General features: G+C 38.2%; 1 protein-coding gene across 3 annotated transcripts in view; it reads left to right on the top strand.

The window, feature by feature from the left end:
- KCNK2 (potassium two pore domain channel subfamily K member 2) overlaps positions 1 to 26,046 on the top strand; it is a 239,101-nt gene that overhangs the window by 177,466 nt on the left and 35,589 nt on the right. For all 3 annotated transcript variants that reach the window (XM_042229207.2, XM_012187747.5, XM_004013881.6), the window contains exon 6: positions 14,743 to 14,882. In XM_042229207.2, the coding sequence (XP_042085141.1) occupies positions 14,743 to 14,882 (140 nt within the window). The remainder of the gene's footprint in view (positions 1 to 14,742; positions 14,883 to 26,046) is intronic.

Below are 26,046 nucleotides of genomic sequence, written 5' to 3'. Positions count from 1 at the left end.
GATCTTCGTTTTCTGAATGTTGAGCTTTAAGCCAACTTTTTCACTCTGCTCTTTCACTTTCATCAAGAAGCTTTTAGTTCCTCTTCACTTTCTGCCATAAGGGTGGTGTCATCTGCATATCTGAGGTTATTGATATTTCTGCCAGCAGTTTGATTCCAGCTTGTGCTTCTTCCAGCTCAGCGTTTCTCATGATGTACTCTGCATAGAAGTTAAATAAGCAGCCTGACGATATACAGCCTTGATGTACTCCTTTTCCTAATTTCAGAAACCACTTATCTGCCTCTTATTTGTTTTTTTAGTGGTACAAGAATTCAAGTTTAAATTATCTTTGCTCTTTTTACTAGGCCTTTCAATATCTTAGTTTTTCCTCCCAGCTTTCTTGAGAAATAATTGACATACATCGCTGGGTATGTTCAAGGGGTAACAGCAGGATGGTTTGATTTACATAGATCATGCAATGAAGTGATCACCACAGTTGGTTCTGCTAACATCCATTCTTCTAATGCAGTCTGCCTTGGTGTCTGGAGTCCCAGGGTGCTTCAGCCCCAATCCCATGTCCTAGGATTCTCTCAGTGGTGTCTTGTCCTTGAATAGTTGTTAGTTTTTCTTCTTGTGAGGGGGGAGTGAAGCCAGGAACAAGCTAGTCACCATCTTGGTAATGTCACTCTCATATTTTAGTTTTAGAAACATCTCAAACTTTTAGAAGATGTGCTGAGCTACTTAAAACCTTTTCTCTAAGATATTTATCTCCTCTAATTTTCAGTTCTAATATCAGTGTTTTTAATCTTTTTAGCAATTTATCCATATTTTAAAATTCATGATTTTAAGACGTTTCCTTTGTCTATATATGTTATTTCTGTTGCTGTTTGCTTTATTGTTTTATCTCTTAGATCTTATATCATTTCATCTCTCTTTTCCTATTATATTATGTCATTATTGTTACTGTTCAGGGGCTGCCCCAGTGCTCAGCGGTGAAGAATCCACCTGCCAGTGTAGGAGACTTGGGAGATGCAGGTTCGATCCCTGGGTTGGGAAGATCCCCTGGAGGAGGAAATGGCAACCCACTCCAGTATTCTTGCCTGGAGAATCCCATGGACAGAGGAGCCTGGTGGGCTATGGTCTATGGAGTCGCAGAGTCAGACATGACTGAGCACACACACACATTATTGTCCTAACTCCAGTATTAAATAAATTGTAGTAATAGTGGTAAAAGTAATGTAGTAATTCTCTGTCATGCATCATTTTGACCAGCTCCTAAAAAATCTAAATTTTTCTTTAAAAAAATAAGTTTGAAGTGTTAGAAAAACATGCTGATAACCATTATAGTAGGAATGTGCTAGTAAACTTCCCAGAATAAACTAAGTAGCCTAATTTAATTTTAGGAGGGTTTTATACTTTTGAGTTGTTTACTCTTCTTTTTTGACTCAAACCTCTTACTTAAATATTATCCAAAAAGAAAATATGTTGTGTAGCTTTATAAAAATTTCAGAGAAGGCATCTGTTTTTATTATTTGTTAATTACAGTTTAACTTGGCAAAGCCCTTCTTTCTGGGGAATGTATAATATCTTTGAAGACGGGGATGCTTCTACAAGCAAAGATTTGCTTTTGGTCCAAAACAGTACATTCACATCTCTGTGCTGGATGGGAAAGGGTAGAGATCTGTTTGTTTCCTAATTAGCAAAATGCAGAGAGAAGAATCTCAGACATTTGTAGCTAATATTGGACAACAAGCTTTTGTCCTAAAATGACCATTTTTCTACCTTTCATTAGTGTCATAGATATAGTTAGAAATGGAAAGAGCTTTAATGTAGCAGAAAGTGAGATGTAGGGATGTCAGGCAGAGTGAAGTAAGTCAGAACAAGCAAAACAAATATCGTATGTTAATGCATGTATGTGGAATATAGAAAAATGGTACAGATAGATGAACCGATCTGCAAGGCAAGAAAAGAGATGCAGACATAGGGGATGGGTGTGTGGACACAGAGGGTGGTGTGGGATGAATTGGGAGATTGGAACTGACATGTGTACAGTGCCATGTGCAAAGCAGATAGCTAATGGGAAGCTGCTATATAGCGCAGGGAGCTCAGCTTTGTGCTGCCTGTTGGCCTAGATGAGTGGAATAGGATGGGATGGGGAGAGGCTAGGAGGGAGGTCCAAGAGGAAGAGGATATGGTGTATGTGTGTATGTATAAGCTGGTTCACTTCACTGTATAGCATAAATTAACACAACATTGTAAAGCAGCTGTACCCCAATTAAAAAAATGTTATACTTGTGCTGTGTTAATCTGAGGCTATTGTGCGCGTGTCCTGTCACTTCAGTTGTGTCCAGCTCTTTGAGACCCAATAGACTGTAGCCCACCAGGCTCCTCTGTCCACGGGATTCTCCAGGCAAGAATACTAGAGTGGGCTGCCATGCCCTCCTCCAGGGCATCTTCCCAACCCAGGGATCAAACCCGTGTCTCTTGCATCTCCTGTTTTGGCAGGCAGATTCTTTACCACTAGTGCAACCTGGGAAGCCTGGGCTATTGTACTATTCTGTAAATATAATTAGTAATTATATTTAATTATAATTGGCAATTCTATTTAATTATAATTAAATTATGTATAATATAATTAACCAGAGGTCTTATAGTACCTGTGGAATATATAGGTATTAGGTGACAAGTCTTCCATTTTCAAGCCAACAGCCTTGTATTGCACATGTTATTATATCCTATTAAATTTTTGATGTTTTATGGTAATACATAGTTGTTTATTTATTAATGTATTTATTTTTCAGCTTTATTGAGGTACAATTGACCGATAAAATCATAAGATATTTAAAGTGCACATCGTGGTGTTTTCATACACATATATTATACATTGTGAAACAATCCAATTGATTAATACATTCCTCACCTCACTCTAGGCTTCCCCAGTGGGTCAGCAGGTAAAAAATCTGCCTGAATGCAGGAGACACAGGAGATGCAGGTTCAGTCCCTGGGTCATGAAGATCCTTTGGAAAAGGAAATAGCAAGCCACTCCATTATTCTTGCCTGGAGAATCCCATGGATAGAGGAGCCTGGTGGGCCATAGTGCTAAGGATTACAAAGAGTCCGTCACAGCTAAGCAGCTAAGCGTGCACATCTCATTTATTTATTTGTTTGTTTAATGAGAACTTTTAAGTTCTTTTATCTTAGCAGAGTTCAATGATACAATATGGCGCACATGTTATTTTAAATAAGTGTCAGTCCAGCGTGAACCTCATAATCTGAGATGCTCTAAAAAAAAAAAAGTTATAAATAAAAATGTGGGTGGAATCCTAAAATAGTGTTGTATTTGTGACCACAGTATAAACCAGCTTAAAAAAAAGACGACCAAATATTTTTACTTTATGGTTTTGTAGTAGATGAAGAAAGTGAGTTTTAAATTTCCCTTAGGAGACCAGCACTCTGAAACTGGCTGGATTGTGTTAGCCTCCCTCAGCTGTCTGAAAACATCTTGTATATCAGTGGGAACCCTGAATACAGTCATGGTCACAGTGTTGGAGGAGAACAGGGGAACAGAATATTTGCATGGCATTAGATATAGTCTAAGAAACATTGTTATTACTACTAAGGTTTTATTTTATTATACCCCTCTTTAAGCCCATTATTTTAATTTCATTTGTACAGAGGAATAGTGAAAAATGGTAGAAATATGCTTTGCGAACAACTTGCAAAGGAATTTAATGTGTTCGAAGTGACAAATGCTGAGAAAATTAGAGAAGCAGGATGGACACTACTTTCGTTGACTTATCTCTGTCTCCTTAACTTACGTCTTTGTACCTATTTTGGTCTTTGTGAAACTGTAGAACCCTATTCCTGGTCCTATAGTCTTTACATCCTATATCTGCGTGCCTGGGGAGCATTTTTGGATTGAAATGGTGGACAAGGGGAAAGATGTGGCAAAAGCTGCCTAGGAAATGTGTGCCCTTCATGAGAGTCTTTGGGAAAAAATAAATTGTGAGTTTTTTAAAGGATCTTGGAAAATAACTGCTATAGTTAAGTAGAATACATAAAAATAGTCTTTCCTTCTGGGTACCTTGTGACAAGTAAAATTAGCCACTAAGTTAAAGCAATGGCCCCATCTGGGAAACATCAGTTGTTTACTTTTTAGAGCCTTCCCTCTTGCTATTAGATGTCTCTACAGATAGGATTCGCACTTAATTTTCATATTTTTGCCAGGAAAAATCAAGCAGCATTGCTCAAACTTGAACCTTCTCATCTTTCTATTAGGCTATAAATCTCCAAAGAAAACAGAGACGTACTTCTCTTAGACACCCGCTGTCTGATGCCTTTCTCAAGTTTGCAAGTGCTACTCCAAACGGGATTAGAATTCAATTATATTTTTGTATTGGACTTCTTTGAAGACAAATTTAAAAACATTCACTTCAAACCATGGTGTTATTAAAGTAAAAGGAGTAACTTTTGGAATGTGATATCTAAATGTTTAGGATACAGTTTGTAACACTGGTGTAAGTATTAGGAGCATCTCAAAAGCAGCAAGAGATAATGTGATGTGGTAGTGCAGACAGCTCTGAAGCAGAGTGCTCATCCTCAGGGAGTGAGCATGAAATTACATGCAGCTAGACCTTTTGCCATGGGAAGAAAACAGGTCAACCCCTGTTGCTTTGTATTTTTAAATGTCCATTTCTTACTTTTTATTTTATTTTTTGGCTTTAGACCTATTATGTTGCTATGGTCCTATGATTCTTTTTTTTTTTTTTAAATTTATAGTATAACTACCTTTGGACTTCCCTGGTTGCTCAGATGGTTAAAAAAAAAAAAAAATCTGCCTGCAATGCTGGAGACTGGGTTTGATCCCTGGGTCAGGAAGATCCCCTGATGAAGGGAATGGCTACCCATGTCAGTATTCTTGCCTGGAGAATTGCGTGTACAGAGGAGCTTGGCGGGCTACAGTCTATCGGATCGCAAAGAGTTGGACACAACTGAGTGACTAACGCTATACAAAGATATAGCTGCTTTACGATGTTGTGGCAGTTTCTGCTGTACAGCAAAGTCAAGCAGCCATACGTATACATCTATCCCCTCTTCCTTGGACTTCCTTCCCAGTTAGGGCACCACAGGGCATGAGTAGAATTCCCTGTACTCTACAGTCTGTTCTCATTCGTTGTCTGTTTTATACTAGCGTGTATATGTCAATCCCAGTCTCCCAGTTCATCCCACTCCCTCCCTTCCCCACTTTGTATCCATGTATTTGTTCTCTACATCAGTGTCTCTGTTTCTTCTTTGCTAATAATATCATCTACACCAGTTTTCTAGATTCTACATAATTTCATAGTAATGTCCACGTCTGTCTGCCTCTCTGCAAATGGCACAATTTCTTTCCTTTTTATGGCTGCGTACTTTTCATTTTTTGTATGTCATAATGTTCATGATATAATCTATTAGGGCATAATATATTTCTAATTCATAAATAAATGTAAATTTACCTTTGCAGTCACCAGTCCTTTTCACTGTTGGCTATACTGTATCAGAAGCATTTAGCAACTACTAGCAAAGGGCAGCTTTCTCTGTGTATGTGACTGAACATAAGAATTCAACATTTAATGGTTTTTCTTCAGGAAGAACTCCCCCAGCAAATTTCAATCTTACATTTATATTTATGGAAGAATGCGTTTTACTGGCTGATTGGTTGCCTTAGTAATTTGTGTTTACTCCTTCCTGATGGCCTTTTTTGTTCTTTTACTAATGCTCAACATTCTAGAGCTAAAAAAGACCTGGGAGCCACAGGTCCATTGTAGCATTTTTGTTTTACATATGAATAAACAGACCCTCTGTTGCTAACTGTAGTTCACAGAGCAACTCTTCCTAAAAGATAAAACGAGAAAGTACATTATTTAGCCAAGTATCATTTACTTGATTTTAACAATGTCTATAATAATTTGTAGTCAAATTCGTAGAGGTAAGTTAAGTGTTACTCGTTCAGTCTTGTCTGACTCTTCGCGGCAGGCTCCTCTGTCCTTGCAATTCTCCAGGCAAGAATATTGGAGTGGGTTTCCATTTCCTTCTCCAGGGAAATCTTCCTGATCTAGGTTTCAAATCCAGGCCTCCCGTATTGCAGGCAGATTCTTTACTGTCTAGACCACCAGGGAAGACTGGTAAAAATTATATTTGACAGCTTACTCTTGGTTTCCTATAGTTCATTTCTTAACTTTTGTCATGTTATTTCTCGTTTGATGAGAAGTCTGACTTGATAAATTATTAAATCATGCTTGCCTTATAGGCCGAGAGTTAGATCTCATTAAAATCTAAGAAGTTATATTAATTATATAGAAATGTGTGAAAGATTGACCTCTACTTATTTAGGCTTGCTTATAAAACTTGTTGTCTAAATCCATGATTTTAAAAAACTCACTATGGGTTGGGGGATGGGCAAAATAGGTGAAGCTGATTAAGAGGCACAAACCTCCAGTTATAAAATAAATAATACAATAAATAAGTTACAGAATAGGGAGTATATTAACTAATATTATAATAACTTTAGTGACAGTAACTAGACCTATTGTCATGATCATGACATTTTTATACATATATATATATATATATAAATGTTGAACCACTATATTATACACCTGAAACTGTACGTCAGTTATATATCAGTAAAAAATTAGTTGATGATTCTTCAGAAGTGAAGTCAAATAATTACCTAATGTAACATAATTTAACATTATTTTTCAAAGTTAGCATCCTCTTTAATATATACTGTTAGGACTAGAATAAGTCATGGAAACTAAGAAGTGCATTTCTATGAACTGATAGACATTGCCCAAAGAAGTCTTTTTGTTCTTGTTTCGTCTCTTAAGCCTTGTCTGATTCTTTTGCAACCCCATGGACTGTAGCCCGCCATGCCAGAAGTCTTCAGCAACGCTCTTTTGTAAGCCAGGTTAGTTCATAAGAGATAATATGATTGAGTGAAAGCCAGATATAAATACATAGTTTCACAAAGCAAGGTCCTCACATTAGATACTTTTCTAATAAAAAACAAAAATTGTAACCAAAAGTTTAGATGTATTCTAAGAAACCCTTATAGTTGATATTATGAGAACACATTTTCGTCCTGAGCATAAATTTACTTTGCCATCCAAATATATATTCTTAGAATTTTGATCAGTGAAATTTAGTATATTTAGTTGAATAATGAAACTTTTTTTGTCTCACATGTAGTTTTGAGTACTTACTGGGTTAATCAGGCTTTAGGCTTAATGTCATATGCTTCTCTAAATAGAAAAAAAAAAGAGGGAAATTAAAGCAGGTAAAACTGGCCTTCCAGCGCATTTACCCTTTCAAAACTTTATAGATTTTCACAGTTTTTGAATCTTTTGTCTTCATATTTTTTGACTTGGGAAAAAAAACATATTTGTTTATCTCATATTAAGAATTAAGTTTTCTTGGAATTATGTTTCCAAAGTCATTATTGGAAATGCAGTTTTTTGTAACCAAGCCATTGCTTTCTGTTATAACCAAAAACATGACTCATTTAGTGGAGTGCTCAGAGCTTGCTTAATGGAAGATGAGTTTATTATGAAAACATATAAATCTCCATTGAAAAACCATGACAAGCATTTTTTGTTCCAGTTTGTCCTAATAGACAACTTCGAGAAAACAGTTACTGATGTGGTCTAAAAGTTTTGCAACTATTCAAAGGCCAGGTATTAAAATTGCTGTTTATTGGGCTGATCACTGAGCAGAGATTTGCCAGGAATTTAGCAAATGACAAGGAAAATACCTGATCAGAAGTGAGGTCAACTGAAGAACAGTCAGTTCTTCAGCACCACCATAGTGGCTCAGAAAATTTTCTCTGATTGAAAAGAGAGGGCTTACATGACTGTTAGGGAGATGCCTTATAGTCATCAGTCATATGTGCATTCATTCTGATGTTTAGTGAGCATGTATTCTATATTAGATAACTGTGCTTAGCACTTAGTGGTAATGATTGCACTAGTCTTGTTCCTATGGGACATAATGTTTGAAATCCAGGAGTAACAATTAAGTAGGAAATCATTTTCTCTTCTTGATAGATCTGTGTTAAAATGGAAAAATTCTGCAAGACATCTGGTAACCCCTTGAATCAGCTGGTGACTCTCAGAGAGCTCAACTTATCAGAAAACTGAGAGCTATGTGTGTAATTAACTAAATGGGATTAGACCCAAGCAGTTCAGAAGTTAAGGACTGTGGGCAAACCAAGGAGTTATTTAACTTCTAGGATTCAAAATGGATATATAGAAGAATTTTAGAACACATGGGAAAAAATGACAAGGAAAACATTGATTGTCAGTTGATTCTCAGTGAGCTAGGCAGTAAATTGTACTAAGTTCAATGAAAAAGACTGCAAATTACTCTCTATTGATATATAGACTTAAAGATAATTTGTAGATGTAACAATAATATACATCCTATATCCTATAGATTTCCATCCTTATAAAGGCTAAGACAATGTGTTGATTTTTCTTTCTTTATGATCACGAGACTGCTGTTTTTCTGATGGCAGTTTCTTTAGTCCTTAGACCAAGTACCTACCAGGAAATGGACAACTTCTTGAGTGCTGAAATTGAGAATCCCCAAATATAGGTTCAAATGCTAGAGAGATTTAGTTACCTTTTTTGGTCTTGTATTTTTTTGTTTTTGTTTTTTTAACTTGATAGCATAGGGAAAGCTTGATTTAGTGGGTGAGCTGTTGTTTAATACTGAAGTCATATTTTCATTTGCAAAAAAGAAAACATAATTTACAGCATTATTGAAAGAGCCTCTTAATTCTTGCTGCATTAAGAAAAGACTTTATTAAGTTAAATTGCTTTACTATAAAAAAGGAAAATATACTAAAGCAGAAAATAAGTTTTTGCCCCTTAATATTAAGACAGCATGCACGTGTGTCAGTCATGTCCAACTTTTTGCGACCCCATGGACTATAACCCGCCAGGCTCCTCTGTCCGTGGGGGTCTCCAGGCAAGAGTACTGGAGTGGACTAACACGCAGCTTTCATGAATAAAAAGAAAGTCAAATGTACCAAAAATACTGAAATCCATATTTGACACCTATATTAAAATACAGACCCATGTAAAACATGACCTTTATTTTCTTTAAAACAAAGTTGTATATTTTATCTATATTCTATAATATATATATAATTTTAGAAAAGCTGAGGAGAAACATGGAGTTTGATCCATAATGGCTAAATCATTCTTTAAATTCTTATTTGTAAATATTCTGTGAGTCAGCATCATCCAAAGAAAGAAAATTAAATTTAAGGGAGAGAGGGCAATGTACATTCAAGTGTTGTAGAGCAGAATAGGACCAACTTTTGGAAACTGTTGGAATGGGGACATAAGACAAGAAGCTACTAGTAAAACAGTGCTGACCTCAGACCCACCTGGTTTCTAGGTAAGAACCTTGAGGGAAAAAGAAGCACCTTGTTTGATGTAGCATCTCCAGCCCTAGCTAACTGTCTGCCATATAGTATGGATGAAAAAAAAAGAAGGTGGGAAAATGGGAAGGACAGTAACTGAATGGGAATGATGGGAAGGACAGTAACAGATCACAGGTGACATAGCCAACCTGGTTCAATGACAGGAGCCCATGTTATGAAGCCAGACAAGCCTGAGTGTGAATTCTAGCTCTGCTGTCCCCTTTGCTGTGTGACCTGACAACTGTTATTATACTTACCCTACTGAGAGGATGGCTTGTCTGTTGGAAAATGGGGTTACTTACTATTGGGATTTTAGGAACCCAATACAAATCTTCCATCCTTGAGTTCTGAACAGACTGTGAGAATTATGGCACTTGAAATATCAGCTTAACTACTGATAAAAACATCTGGAGATATGGCCTAAGGCTCAATGACCAATTGGTCTTACTAAGAATCTTGTGCTAAAAAAAAAAACAAAGGAATCTTGAGCTAAATCAGTGGAAATAGGAAGAGTGGGAAGGGTTTTCCTAGTGATTCAGACAGTAAAGAATCTGCCTACAATGAAGGAGATCAGGTTCAATTCCTGGGTCTGGAAGATTCCCCTGGAGGTAGAAGTGGCTTCCCACTCCAGTAGTCTTGCCTGGAGAATTCCATGGACAGAAGAATCTGATGGGCTACAGTCCATGGACTTGCAAAGAGCTGGACACAAATGAGCAACTAACACTTTCACTTTCATGAGGAGTGGAAATACAACACCCCATAATACCTTCCTACTCAGGTATTTAGTACGGCATGATTTCATTCGGGTAGACCATCAGTAAATCTTAGCTCTCATTCCCTTCTCTCCATCAGAGTTTGAATATTCTGTAAATCAGCCACAGTGAGCTTATTAGCTAGGACTGGGTTATCTAGGACTACGAGGCCAAAATAAGAACCTCAACCAACAACTCTTTGGTACCAGATAGGAAAGGGCTTCGTTAATGCTGGAACCAGGTAAGAAAGGGATTGTTGTAGGACAGTGTTTGGGAAGCTCATCTTAGGAGAGAATGGGCTCCTAGGAATAATGCTAGACTGAAATTGAAACTTTCCTGGGCTTGATGAGCTTTATTAGGCTCTGGTGATTTCCTTATTGAAATCTCAAGGAGAATAATTCCAGACAAAAATGGCGCCATCTAAAAGAGGCCATCATGTGAGAGTCAGAAAGAGGCTTATTTTAACTATTTTTAAAAGTTTATAAGATTCCCCAAACCTTGGTACCTCCACCCCTCTTCGCTGTTTTTATTACCATCCTCCTGCTCTCCTGTAATGATCAGCCAGAAAGCTCTTAAAATGGAAAGGACTTGCGTGCATGTTTTCAGTGGCAACACAGAACATGGCAGTGAGGTGCCAGATGAGGAGGGAAGAGCGGGTTGTAGCAGCCCACAGGCCACGTCTCAGGAGTCTGGGCAAGAAAGAAAAACAATGGAGTGGTGGAATGCAGATGGGAGTAGGGGCCAAATAGGGAGGGACTATGCCAGGACAGAGAGACTACGCTAGGTTTTTTTTTTCTGGGGGCGGGGGGAGGGAGGGTTAGAGTTGCTTTACAATGCATTAGTTTCTGCTGTACAGTAACGTCAATCAGCTATATGTATACGTATATCCCCTCTCTCTTGGTCCTCCCCTCTCCCGTCCCATTCATTTAGGTCACTGAGCTGAGCTCCCTGCACTATGCAGTAGGTTCCCACTAGCTAGCAAGAGACCCATGTACAGATTTCTTGAATGTGTTGGACTAAAATTAATACTTATAATTACATTTTAAAAATATTTCCTAATTTAAAAAAAAAAACAACTTTTTCAGCAAGTTATCTTGACATTATAGATTTTTAAAATTTGGCTAAGATCCTTGAATCCAATAGATCGAATACTGTGAAAATTAATTCATAAATCTTAGATATCAGAAAGTGTAAAGGTTTTGTGAGTATTGGATAATACTTGTATATACATTAGCTTTCCCTGGATCACTTGACTGCCAGTATTTCATCTTAAGAGTGGCAATTAAGAGTGAAAAAACATCCCCCAGCCCACACTACCTCCAGCCTAGAATCCACTAAAACTTGTGGGATGAACATTTTACCCAAATATAGACCTTTTAGTGATTAAGTTAATTTACTCTTTTCAAACTGTGACATCCTGTTTATAAGAAAGAAAGCTTATAAAAAGTCATCTTGAGCATGAACTAACTTCTAAAATCAACATTTTGGTGAACTTATGTGTTAAGTGAGTCACAGCTATTTGGATGAGGACTTTCTGGTTTTGAAAGAGAAAGTACTTGGGGAAAAAATGTCATTTTGGTTTCTTTGAAATGGAAACATTTAAAAAATGGAATTCACTAGTGAGCCTATCATGTAACGGATTTCCACACACATTTCCTAAGTCGCTTCTGTTAATTTGTAGCACTGCATCCCCCATGGGCCAAGTCTTCACCATCCCAAGATGCATTTAGCCTTTATAGTCCTTCCCAGAAATGATATTTTAAAAAATGCTGCACAAGGTAATTTTTTTTACAATATTTTGAAGGTAAATATTATTGACTTTATAAACTGAACCTTGAAAATTTTTCTTTGTCCCCAACAACGGCTGAACTTCTTTCTGTTCCTATTATTTGCCTGATGGAAAAATATTTTCTTTTACTCTGACCCTTTAATATTTGAAAATGTCATTGTGGGTAACTCACAGTCTAAGTTATAGAAAGTATGTTATATTCAAATTTTTATATTTGATTTTTAATGTATACTGGCTGTTTATTAGCTGTTCTGAATATACAGGTGGAGTTTTTTAAATTATGTCCACAACCCCTGTTTAAATATCCCCAGTCTTTATGCTTTTGATTCTAAAATCATTACCCGCTCTTCCCTGTTGTGTGTGTGCTAAGTTGCTTTGTCGTGTCCAACTCTTTGTGATCCCATGGGGTGTAACCCACGAGGCTCCTCAGTCCATGGGATTCTCCAGGCAAGAATACTGGAGTGGGTAGCCGTTCCCTTCTCCAGGGGACCTTCCCTGACCCAGGGATCGAACCAGCGTCTCCTGCATGACAGGCAGATTCTTAACTGAGCCACCAGGGAAGCTCTGCCCTGTTCAGTGTTAGATTTGTATTTAAGGATCCTGCTGCTTGTCTTGCCTGTTGGTACCTCAAGCACTTCAAAATTGTTTTGCCCCAGTTTGAATGCCTTTTCCTTTTATTGTCCCTGTTCCTTCTCCTGTGTTTGCTGTTGAATTGCTGGTACCTTCCACCCAATGAGGGTCTCTGGCCTCTGATCATGCTGGAGCCCTTCCTTTCCCTCACCACACCAGCTAAGTAATCGTCAGTCCCTGACGATTCTGCCTCCGATCTCTTTTCTTTCCATCACAGTCTGACTCTGCCTCAATCTTTCCTTAGCTAGCCCAGAACAAAGTTTCTCACTGGGCTTCCCTGCCAAACTTTCCCTCTCTGCCCCTAGATCTTTCTGAGCATGTAAGTCAAACACCAATCTGCCTAAAAGCCTTTACCTATGCCCCACTGCTTTAAGAACAAAGCAGTGTTTTTTGTTTTTTGTTTTTTTCCCAGATTCCTCTCTTCTACCTGTCTGATCTCCTGACCTCCTTCCAAATGTCGCTTTAGCTGATACTGGCAGCACCTCTGGGGTCTTTGCTGCTGTGTAAGGGCTTCCTCGAGTTGCGGCATGTGGCCTTCTCGTGTTGCTCCAGCGCAAGCTCCGGAGCGTGAGTGCTCAGCAGCTGCGCCAGGCTCGCTTCTCTGTTGAGGCATGTGGGATCTCATGTCCCCAACCAGGGACCGAACCCATGTCCTCTGCATTGGAATGCGGATTCTAAACCTCTGAATCACAGGGGAAATCCTAGTTCTTTGGATATATCAAATGTTTTCACACTTAAGTTTTTTTCTGTTTTGATCCTCATTGTTTGACTCACCTTCTGTCTTCTCATCTATGCCCTTCCAGAAGAAAAAATCATTTCTTCTGTGTCCTGTCACAGTATTTTTAATTCTTTTTTGCTGTCCTTTGATACGTCACATTGTGATCAGATGTCTATGTGAGGCTTTCTCAGGCTAAATTATTAATTTCTCAAGAGAGAGACTGCTTATCTCTCCTGTGAAAAGTATAACTGTTTTGAAACTTTAAGTTTCAAACATCATTAAGTTTGAAACTTAGTAAGTGCCCTATTAATATGTGCTAAAGTTGGGATACATTGAAATGTATTCAGATTCTCATAGGTGCAATTACTGCACCAAATAAATGGAAAAGTAACAAAGATTAAAACAGAAGAACTCCATTGCCATTTTTTTTTTCCTTGAGAGTAAGGATTTAAATTTATGACAGACATGGGAATTCCCTTGAAACTTCAAATAATAATGAATGGCAGTATCACCTGAAAATTGCTACTTATTCAAATTAGACCCACCAAAATATTGTCACTGGCATTTGTTATCAATCCATTGTACTGATGATTTTAAAGTTAGAACTAATTTCTGTCCAGGTTGTCTTTGAATTGATTGGTTTGCATGTACTGATTGGCTAGCGTGAATTGATAATAGGATAAATAGGATAAAAATACTAAGCTAAATGCATGCTAAAAAAGTATCAATTCTATTCCCTATCGCAAGAGAGGTGGAAAGAAAACTAATACACATAATAATTAAGTGCTAGACCAGTTGAGATTCATTACAATAAACAGAAAGTAACATGGGACAAGGAAAAATCATTATTACCTGAAGACGTAACGAAAGGTCTTATTAAGAACTTATTATATCTGAAACCAATATAATATTATAAATCAACCGTCAGTTCGGTCACTCGGTCATATCCAACTCTTTTCGACCCCATGGACTGCAGCATGCCAGGCTTCCCTGTCCATTACCAGCTCCTGGAGCTTTCTCAAACTCATGTCCATGGAGTCGGTGATGCCAGCCAACCATCTTATCCTCTGTTGTCCCCTTCTCCTCCTGCCTTCAATCTTTCCCAGCATCAAGGTCTTTTCCAAAGAGTCAGTTCTTCGCATCAGGTGGCCAAAGCATTGGAGTTTCAGCTTCAGCATCGACTGTACTTCAGTTAAAAATGAATTAATTTGAATGGTTCTTGAAAAGTAGATAAGGATTACATGCATGAAAATAAGGAATTCCTTATGAAGTAAACAACACGGATCAACTGATAAGATTTCTGTGTTCTGAAGGCCAACATGAAGTTGATAATTTCAGTAGGAATCTATGTTATTTATTTCTATAATATGAAGTTATTCTGTTCTGCTTTGTTTTTGTCTCACAGGTGGATCGGATATTGAGTACCTAGACTTCTATAAGCCTGTCGTGTGGTTTTGGATCCTTGTAGGGCTTGCTTACTTCGCTGCTGTCCTGAGTATGATTGGAGACTGGCTCCGAGTGATATCAAAAAAGACAAAGGAAGAGGTGAGAAATAAAAATGTGTGTAAAAATATGATTTAATTAATTCAGGAAAGGTTACTTTTAATGTTTTTTTAACATTTTTTAATATTAAATATTTACTAATTCATTTAAATATTTAAAAATATTTGAACATTACTTAAAATTTTTAATGTTTATATTTGCTGTGCATTTGCTACAGGAGGCTATCAATCATATAAGGTGCAATTCATTGACTTAACCAAAACTTTTAAATACTTCTCCATGTCAGATGATATCTTGGTGCTGAGAGTAATTTGTAATGAAAAAAAGATGCAGTTGAAAACATTTTCTTCATTATTTCTTTTTTTTCTTGATTTCCTCGATGACATAGAGTAAATTTTAATCCATAAAGAGACAGCAGGAAATATTTGTGTCAAGATATCAGTAGCATGAAAAAGTGAAGGTAATATATAATATTCAGTTTTCATTGTATTCAATTGTTTTCTTTTCTCCTAGGTCTGTATAAGTGTGTACACATGCACATGTACACACACACGTGTATTCCCCAAAGCTGTTTGCATTAGAACCCATTACCCTGTGTACAGATTTCAGCTGTTCAAAAAGATATCCTTTTATCTTTTTGATGCAACTGTATATACAGAAATGACCATTAGAATTTTTGACTCATGAGATTTTGGAAAGTTTGAAATTTCAGTCTTGACTCTGAAATTTTTTATAGTTTAGAAGTTACATTTTAATTTATTTCGAAAGGTCCATAAGGACTACTAGTTTGAGTGTGACAGAGTAGTGTTTTATTATGAATTCTATATTTTTTGCTTCTGGGTCTTAGCCAACTTTACTAATTTTTTTCACAGCACAACAAATTCATAAGACTTACAAATATAGTATCCACAGTCTTCCTTTAATTATCCCTTCATTTCATTATCTGGTGAAATTATCCCTTCATTTCATTATTTATAGACCAAGAGACATCAGTGTCAAAATCATTGACTGATACAGCAATTGTGATTCTTTAAACATACACCCAAGAGAAATAGACTGGGATAATAAATGATAAAATTAATTTCTCTCTACAAACAAGTATTTTCTTTGAGTATATCAAGTCATATCAGTTCAGTTCAGTTTAGTTGCTCAGTCGTGTCCGACTCTTTGTGACTCCATGAACTGCAACATGTCAGGCCTGCCTGTCCATCACTAACTCCTGGAGTTTACCCAAACTCATGTCCTATAATTTCTTATTAATACCCAGGGTGCTTATGATAATTAGAAGGAGTGTAAGTTATCCAAGATTTCCCTTCTTGGATACCATATTTCTCAGTTTGTAATTCATATATTCAGTCTGTGTATATTAATCTATATCTTAGTTATACCATAAAACCAAAAACTTTATTATAAACAAGTCAGCAGGACAATATGCTTGATATTCTAGTTTAACTCATGTGAAAAGTACTTTGAATAGGACCTCAACTGATTTGCCTCCGTCTTATTGTGTGTGTGTGTAGCCGGGGGTAGAAGGGGGAGTGAGAAAGGGAGGGAGAGAATAAGGTGGATGGAGAGGGAGAGAATTATGGTTATTTTAACTTCAGTGTACATTTAAGGATCTTGAGATGCTAAGGGGGACAAAAGAAATTATAACTAGGAAATATGCTAGATAACATAACTAAAAAAGGAACTTTCAAACTTTTAGCATAAGGTGGCATTAAAATACATTTTTAAAACACACACACAAACTTTTTTTCTAAATAAAATAGAGTCAAACAGAGAATATCTATGTTAGATAGTTTAAAATGTATTGTTTTGTGGAAATATCTATTTCCACATACACATATACAATAAATGTGGTATATATTATATATATATATATATACACAAACACACGCACATATATATGTATGTATACACACACACACACACACACACACACACACACACACACTAAGATTATTATGGATCACACTCCAAAAGTTTGAAAGCCACCAAGGCATGTCTAGTCAAGGCTACGGTTTTCCCAGTAATCATGTGTAGATGTGAGAGTTGGACTGTGAAGAAAGCTGAGCGCCAAAGAATTGATGCTTTTGAACTGTGGTGTTGGAGAAGACTCTTGAGAGTCCCTTGGACTGCAACGAGATCCAACCAGTCCATTCTAAAGGAGATCATTCCTGGGTGTTCTTTGGAAGGAATGATGCTGAAGCTGAAACTCCAGTACTTTGACCACCTCATGCGAAGAGTTGACTCATTGGAAAAGACTCTGATGCTGGGAGGGATTGGGGGCAGGAGGAGAAGGGGACGGCAGAGGATGAGATGGCTGGATGGCATCACAGACTCGATGGACGTGAGTTTGAGTGAACTCTGGGAATTGGTGATGGACAGGGAGGCCTGGCGTGCTGCAATTCATGGGGTTGCAAAGAGTCAGACATAACTGAGCGACTGAACTGAACTGAAGTGATTGTTAAAAAAACAAAAAACAAAAAAAACCACAAACAAACAGTGCATTTTCTGATAGGACTAGCTAGTACAAAGCACTAGCACATTTTTTCGAGAGCATTGAGATAATCATCTGTATTACTCTCCTTGGGCTGCCGTAACAAGAGTGACTTAAACAGTAGGAATCTGTTTCCTCACAATTCAGGAAGATGAAGTCTGGGACTAAGGTGCTGGTTTCTGGTGAGAGGTCTCTCCTTGGCTTGCAGGTGGTGCCTTCTTGCTGTGTCTTCACAGGGCCTTGCCTCTGCACACGTGCCTGCAGAGAGAAGGTTCTCTGTCGCCTTCCTCTTCTTACAGGGATACTGGTGCTGTTGGATTAGGGCTGCACCCTTACGACCTCATTGAACCTTGCATGCGTGTGCATGTGTGCTAAGTCGCTTCAGTCATGTCTGACTCTTTGCGACTGCAGCCCACCAGGCTCCTCTGTCCGTGGGATTCTCCAGGCAAGAATACTGGAGTGGGTCGCCATGCCCTTCTCCAGGGGATCTTCCTGACCCAGGAATGGAACCCGTGTCTCCTGCATTGGCAGGCGGGTTGTTTACCACTAGCGCCTGGAAAGCCCCACTGAATTTTAATTAACCTCTTAAAGGCTCTGTCCCCAGATACAGTGACAGTGAGGATTAGGGCTTCAACAAAGGACTTGCTGGAGGACCGGATTCAGGCTGTAACACAATTGTTCCAAAGAAATTTAAATTTCTACATTAACTGGCTTGTTTAATATGAGAAACAAGTTTGTTTGCCTCCTTTTGAATGATCTTCTTGATTCTCAGCCAGAAGTGTGAGATGTATCATTGTGTGTTTCCAACACTGAAAAGTAGAAAGCTCTTTTCTTCTTTTACCATAAGTCTTTTGGCTTGTCCCTCGTCTTTGGAGTGACATGTCCTTTCTGGTGACTGCATCTGGAGAAAGCTCACGTGAGGAAAGGCCATGAACAAGTTTACGGAAACCCTCTGGAGCTGCAGCTGCTCCAGACAGTTGAGCCAGTTGCAATGGAACTGTCACTTTGAGCAGATGTGTGTTTTCTAATTTGTAATCCAGTTTAGGGAAATGACAAAAGTGGGTCACAAATTCAACAGAGAATGTAAAGAGAGGAAGGGAGAGGTGATTTATAATTGTAAAAAAAGAAATAGAAAGACAATTTATAATTGTGAATGTATAGATTGTTAGGGCCAAAATTTTTATAAAGGAAATATGACTAAACATTTCTACAGCAGTGGAAAAAGATTATTGAATAAGTTTAATCTTGAAATAACTCACTAAAGTTAAATAATTAAATAAAAACCAACTAAATGCATCCTAGGTGTCATCTTTACACACACAAACCATATTGGGTGACTGCTCACTATGTATTCATTACTTTTGGTACTTAAACCATTCCAAACGCTCCAACTTTTAAAAACTGCCTAAATGTTCAGAAGCAACAAGAATATTTCCAGTTTTCAATTCCATCAGAATGCTAAATAATTGTTGATAACTTGGAATCCTTGCTATTAAAAATGTCATTGGTACAGAACATTAAAAAATCAAAATAACATATTTTAGCAAATTTTCAAGTGGTGATACAAAAACACAAGCTTTCCCTCCCACAAAAGATTCTGGCTAACAGTAAGTTCCAGTCTTGCATTACTTTTTCAAAAACAAATCTCCTTAAATCATATCAGGTAAGTGCAAACATAGAGCTCTAATCATATGTGACCTTATTTCTGAGTTTTATTTTTTATCTTAAAGTCTGTTCTGTTTCCAATGAAGATTAATTTTAATGAAAATATATTTAGAAGTAAGGACAAAGTTTTTGATGAACATGCTGAAATAAAACATTGATACAGCTAATCTATCTGAACTGTTTGAAAGGAAAGGGTTCAAATTGAGAGAGTAGCATTGGCGTGTATATACTACCGTGTGTAGTAAAATAGCTAGTGGGAGCTGCTGTGTACCACAGGGAGCTCAGCTCTGCTCTGTGATCACCTAGAGGGGTGGGCTGGGGGGTGGGAGGGAGGCTAAAGAGGACGGGACATTCGTATACATACAGCTCATTCACATTGTTGTACAGCGGACACTGACACAACATTGCAAAACAATTATATTCCAATTAAAAATAGAGTTAGTTGGAGCAACACTGTGTAGTTTCAGAAGTGTCGCATGTAATTATAGTTGATCTGCTTTCCTCAAGGAAAAGAATAATGACCTCAATAATTTTTCCATGAAGTCATATGCATCTCTGTAAAAGGATTAATCTATTTCATTATATCTTAAGCTCTAATGGAGAGTAACACTATTCAATGCTGAGAATTGATACAACTAATTATCTTTTTCTGTGAAGCCATGTACCCTCTTTTGAGGAAATAATGTTTCCATTTAGAAAATAAAGATTATTTATATATTCTAAATAACACAATAATACTGATATCTGAGGCAGGTAAAATAAAAAGTGACCACAAAATTCAGAAGGTAAATTCCTAAGCAGGGAGGGGATAGTGCATCCTTATGTAGATGTAGTTCAGTTTGCTACTGCTGACTTTCCTTGAGTTTGAAAGACCTGTAATTTCCATTTCGTTCTTGTACTGATGTACAAGTACCACAGTTTGTTGGGATGGTCTTGTCCAAATGTGTGACAAGCACCACTTCAGCCCCTGTATCAGCTGGCACTGTTGTCTGTAGTTCCAGTGGCAGTCTGTTGTTGCTGGTTAATGCCTGAGTTGTGTCTGACTCTTTGCTACCCCATGGACTGCAGCATACCAGGCTTCCCTGTCCTTCACTATCTCCTGGAGCTTGCTCAAACTCATGTCCATTGAGTTGGTGACGCCATCCAACCATCTCATCTTCTGTCATCCCCTTCTCTTCCTGCCCTCAGTCTTTCCTAGCATCAGGACTATAAGTTGGCTTTTTGCATCAGGTGACCAAAGTACTGGAACTTCAACTTCATCAAAAGTCCTTCCAATAAATAGTTAAGGTTGATTTCCTTTATAATCTATTGGTTTGATCTCCTTGCAGTCTAAGGGTCTCTCAAGTGGCACTGTAGCTAGCCATACTGAATGAATACCCAAGAGTTGCTTTTTTTTTAACCAGTGAACTATGATGTGCTTAGTTGCTCAGTCACATCTGACTCTTTGCGACCCCATGGACTACAGCCTGCTCCTCAGTCCATGGGGATTTTCTAGGCAAGAATACTGGAGTGGGTTGCCATGCCCTGCTCCAGGGGATCTTCCCAACTCCCAACCCAGGTCTTCCACATTGCAGGCAGTTTCTTTACCATCTGAGCCACCAGGCAAGCCCTTTTAAACCAATATCATTTCTTTAACCTCTGAAGGTGTTTGTGCAAGTAACATTCACTTGAGTAAGTTGACCTTACAATTATATTACGAAAACTCCCTTTGATTGGAAGCCCTAGTGCTAAGCAGCCTTGAAAGACTGTTCCTGGAACTTGTATTTGGCTCCAGCATTGTGCAGGGACCTGAGAATATGGAGGGACATAATTTTCTTCTGCTAATGACCTGGCCAACAGCATTTGGTCTTCCCTGGTCTTCACTCAGGGTGGTAATGCCTCCTGATAGTGAAAGAGCTGGGATTTAACAGCTCTTTATCTTGTCTAGAGATGGAGAACTAAAGAATAGTTGCAGCCTGAGCCTTGGAAAGCTTACAGAAGAGTACTTTATCATTAGGTCTTATGGGAGAAGTGCTTTTAATATGAAAGGTTTCATATGCCTTTTGAAATGTTAGACTTTATTCTGAAAACCTTAGGGAGCCATTGAAGAATTTTAAATAAGTGGAATGAAATATCTTGTCAACAGGAAGGCAGATGGATTATAAACAAAGCCTGGTGCTGATAAATCAGTTGCAAGATTATTGAGATTATTGAAGGAATCCTGGTAGTGCAGACTGAAGAGTCTCTGGTGGCAGCAGAATAGAGATGAAAGTAAGAATTTCAAAATTATTTGGGGGATAGAAGAGATAGGTTACCCTTTAGCCATGGACAATAAAGAGAAGGGGGGGATGACATTCATGATTCTAGCTTTGGATGGAATTACAAAACTCAGGAGAGAGAGATATTCTGAGTAGATGAGAGGAATGAGAATGTCATTTTGGACATATTATGATTGAGGGCTGTGTTGGACATCCAGGTAGCTCATCAAGTGTAGAGAATGGGATATGCAAGCCTGGAAAGTAGGAAGGGCGGGAGTTGCAGGGAGCTGGCTGGGTTGGAGCTGGGGAGACGGCATTCATGACAACATGCATGACAATGGAAGTTCTGATTCGAGATGAATTCACCTAATGAAGACTTGGAACGTAGCCAACCATAGCGCTAAAAATGGAACCTGGAATAAAATGGTCAAGAGGGTGGATGGAGAGACCATAAAGAATGGGGGAGCAAATAATATAGTCAAATAAATTGCTTCATGGAAGGGCAAAGGCATTGAGGTTTTGAAGAGAGGATGGTTCAAATGATGGGTTAGACTGGCTAAAGACAATGGGTAAAGAAAGGAACCCAAGAGAAGATTGACACAGTCACCTAAAAAATAAATTAGTGAGAGTTCTCTGTGAGGTTGTGCTTCAAGACTGCCACTCCTGTAGCAGAAACTTTAAATATTTACCTCTGGATTCTTGGAGGAGGAAATGGCAACTCACTCCAGTATTCTTGCCAGGATAATCCCATGTACAGAGGAGCCTAGTAGGCTACAGTTTATGGGGTTGCTAAGAATAGGACATGACTTAGAGACTAAAAAACAACAAGCAACTAAGCAACAACAATAGCTCTGGATTGTACAATGCATTGGATATATCCTATGAACATTCTTTAGGCACATCAAGAACAATTCCAAAGGGTATTATTCACAGAATACTTTATGGAAATGGGAGCATTGGAGCACAAGCAATAAAAAACTGTTGATTGAGCAGTGTAGCAGCGTTGACACTGGGTACTGCGGGGCATGCATCCGTGGTGAATATGGACAGTGTGGTGGGGTGGGTGGGACTGTGGAGAGACAGTGCCAAAGAGGCAGGAAAAGGAAAACTAGTCTCGTGGAGACCAGTTAGGGAGTTTAGTTAATGTCTAAGTAAGCGTTAGTCGCTCAGTCGTGCCCAACTCTTTGTGATCCCATGGACTGCAGCCCACCAGGCTCCTCTGTCCATGAGATTTTCCAGGCAAGAATGCTGGAGTGGGTTGCCATTTCCTTCTCCAGGGGATCTTCCCAACCCAGGGATTGAACCTGGGCAGATTCTTTACCTACTGAGCTACAAGGGAAGCACTTAATGTCTAATTTACTGCTAAATCACTCATTTATTCATTCATGTAAGAAAAGATTTACTAAGTACAATATGATGTACAGTATATTAGGTTCTGGGAGTAATTTTCCATCTGTGGGAGTTTGGGCCTTATCTCTTTATTGGAAAGGTTCCATAAGTGGTGTAATTCCTTATTTATAATGATAAATTAGCTTATCTTTATAATGATAAGTTAGCTCCTCTGGTAGGTTAGCTGGTAAAGAATCCACCTGCAATGCAGGAGACCCTGGTTCAATTCCTGAGTTGGGAAGATTCCCTGGAGAAGGGAAAGGCTACCCACTCCAATGTTCTTGGGCTTCCCTCGTGGCTCAGATGGTAAAGAATCCACCTGCAATGTGGGAGACCTGGGTTCAGTCCCTGGGGTGGCAAGATCCCCTGGAGGAAGGCATGACAACCCACTCCAGTATTCTTTTCTAAAGAATCCCCATGGACAGAGGAGCCTGGCAGGCAGCAGTCCATGGGGCCCCAAAGAGTCAGACACTACTGAGCGACTAAGCACACAGTGATAAATTTACCTTTACTTTCCTTCTCCTAGAGGTGGAAGAGGGACTTTTGAAAATGAAGGCCCCTAGTCTTTGATTAATTTTCAAAGTAGCCAATTTTTACTTTTTACTCTTCCTCCTTCCCTCCTTTCCTTCCTTCCTTTAATCCTCAAACAACACATCAGACTTTATAGTTGTTGCTTTGACTTCTAATATATTTGGAGGAGGAGTGGTATATTTTTGGTTTTTTCTGTTGAAACACTAAAGTCATCTCCAGTTTATATTTTAATGCAGATAACTCTTCTTCATCTAAAGGGTAAGACTAGAATAAAATACAGATGGTATCACGATTATTAAAGTGAGACTAAAGGGCCCTCGTCTTCTCCCCTCATGGGGAGGGAGATGTCCCTTACTATGCTTTGGGGAGGGCTTTCCTGGTGGCTCAGATGATAAAGAACCAGCCTGCAATGCAGGAGACCTGGGTTTGATCCCTGGGTTAGAAAGATCCCCTAGAGGAGGGCATGGCAACCCACTCCAGTATTCTTGCCTGGAGAATCCCATGGACAGAGGAACCTGGAGGGCTACAGTCCATGGGGTCACAAACAGTCGGATACAGCTGAGCACAGCACAGCACGTGCTCTGGGGGAAAGATCAAAGCAGACTCTGAGCTTCATCTGCTGGTTTATATTTCACTGTACCTCGCTGCGCCACGGAGAAAGTTTCTTCTCTTTTTCAGTCCTACCCTCAGCTCAGCAAATCATCATCTATGTAGTAAATAGGCAATTGGAACGGACAATAAAAGAACAAATAACATTATAAGACTTAAATTATGCTTTGCGATAATAGTAGCTCTCAGACACCAGGGCATGTCTAATTTCTAAATGAACTTTATGGACAGTCATTTTTTGAGAACCCAGTCCCCAAGTTGTGTCTCACTTTCATCTCAGTTTTGTGGTGCATACTGTGAACCTTTATGAGTCTAATGTTAGGAAGGTCTTAGAAGGGAAAATATATGTTAAAAACAAAATAGGGTTAAAAAAAAACACAAAATAGGGTTTGAAGTGGTGAAAATGGAAATACTTTCCTTCTAGAATATGCTTCACTTCTTTTTTTTAATCTTAAATGAGATAAAAGTGTTCAGTTGTCAAATAAGAATCACTAAAAGGGAAACTGAAGCACAGGGAGATGAAGACTTGCTTAAGGTTATACAGCTAGCGCATGATAGAATCAGTAATCAACCCACATAGCTTGACTGCATGGCCTAGCCTTTTGGCTAAACTAACTTTTTTTTTCTATACTGCCTCCCAAGTGCTCAAAAAAGTTGGTTATATATTGGGGTTTTTTTCTTATTATTTTACATGTAGGTAATATCAACACATCAGAAATGAATACCCAACTGTGACCCATTTGTTACAGTGCAGCTACCGAGAAGAGCTTTGTGAATTTATAAAATCAGTTTGGTCACTGGTTATGTTATGATCAGTGAAATCTAAAGCTTTGAAATTCTTTTAAATGATTGGAAATGATTTGTATCCTTTCTAAAATGTGCATGGGCTTTGGAACCCTTAAAACTGAGATTGAATTCTATCTTAACTATTTACTAGCTCTACAAACTTCACCAAAATATCTAATCTCTGTGTCTCCGTTTTCTGAGAAAATGCTATTTAACTCCCTTTATGGGGGAGCCTGGTGGGCTGCCGTCTGTGGGGTTGCACAGAGTCGGACACAACTGAAGCAACTTAGCAGCAGCAGCAGCAGCAGCATGAGGCTGCTGTAAAGATTCAGCGGGTCGAGTGTGGGATGTGGCTAAATTCTTCCTGAATGCTTATTCTTTTCCTCATGGGTTTTCTGAAGGAATTAGTATCAAATTATTGTCCCAAATCAAATGACCTGTAACATTCTAAGACTATCGTCTATACGTCATGATGCATTGTTCTCTATAGAGTATAAAATGCTGTGAGTGCTTATATGTCTAAACATCTTATCTGGTTGAAATGATAAAAACACAAAAGAAAAGAACTGTGTGCTGCCTCTGTTCATGGGATTCTCCCACAAGAATTCTAGAAAGGGTTGCCAGGGGATCTTCCCAACTCAGGGATCCAACCAGCGTCTCTTATGTCTCCTGCATTGGCAGATGGGTTCTTCACAACTATGGCCACCTGGAGGCCCAAGGAACAATTAAGGTTATGTATATTGCTAGAATTTGATCATTATCACAGAGTCCAAAATAGTCTAAGAAAAAGGTGAATTCAAAGATTTCAAATATGTTGAATGTTCTCTGGACTTGAAAGCTAGTTTTTGCATTAAATGTTCCTTGTTTAGGTATAATCTACCTAATTACTGCTATCTTAATTCTTCCCTTGATTTAGAGCTAGAGATTTTCTGGTGTCCTGATGTGTGGACTGAGGTAGAACCCACTTATATTTTTCCTTTTATTAAACTGAGAGTGAGTAGCTCAGTTGTTATATTAAAAAATAAAACCATGAAGGAAGATTCTTTTTTTTTTATGTTTTAGATTTTAGATTGAACCCTCACTGTTTATAAATTGTAACTTCTTTTTGCTTCAGTCATTTCACAGAACATCATCTGGTAATGAAAATGCAGAGTAATTTTTTCTTTTCATTTGTACACAGTAGGAAAATAACTTAAGATAATAGTTTTTGCCTCAAAGCACTTTATAAGTAATTTCTTTTTTTTTTTTAGCTAGAGAACACATTATGGAATTTAATGTAACAAGATGTAATGTTATCTCTCTCTTTTGACTGTTTTGATAATGTCATCTGTTCTGAGATTTTGTGAGAAAAGTGACCGCCATGAACTTGGCTTTCAAAATTGTTTTTGGACTTCCTTCATCAAAGTAAAGTATTGTACTCTCCTGTACTCAGGGCTAAAATCAATCACATCTTACAAAAACAGAAAATCAGGCCCATGTTTGTTGAAAA

Source organism: Ovis aries, chromosome 12 (genome assembly GCF_016772045.2).
Source record: "Ovis aries strain OAR_USU_Benz2616 breed Rambouillet chromosome 12, ARS-UI_Ramb_v3.0, whole genome shotgun sequence".
In the NCBI taxonomy this organism is placed as follows: Eukaryota; Metazoa; Chordata; class Mammalia; order Artiodactyla; family Bovidae; genus Ovis; species Ovis aries.
This window is presented reverse-complemented; position numbering and strand designations above follow the sequence as displayed.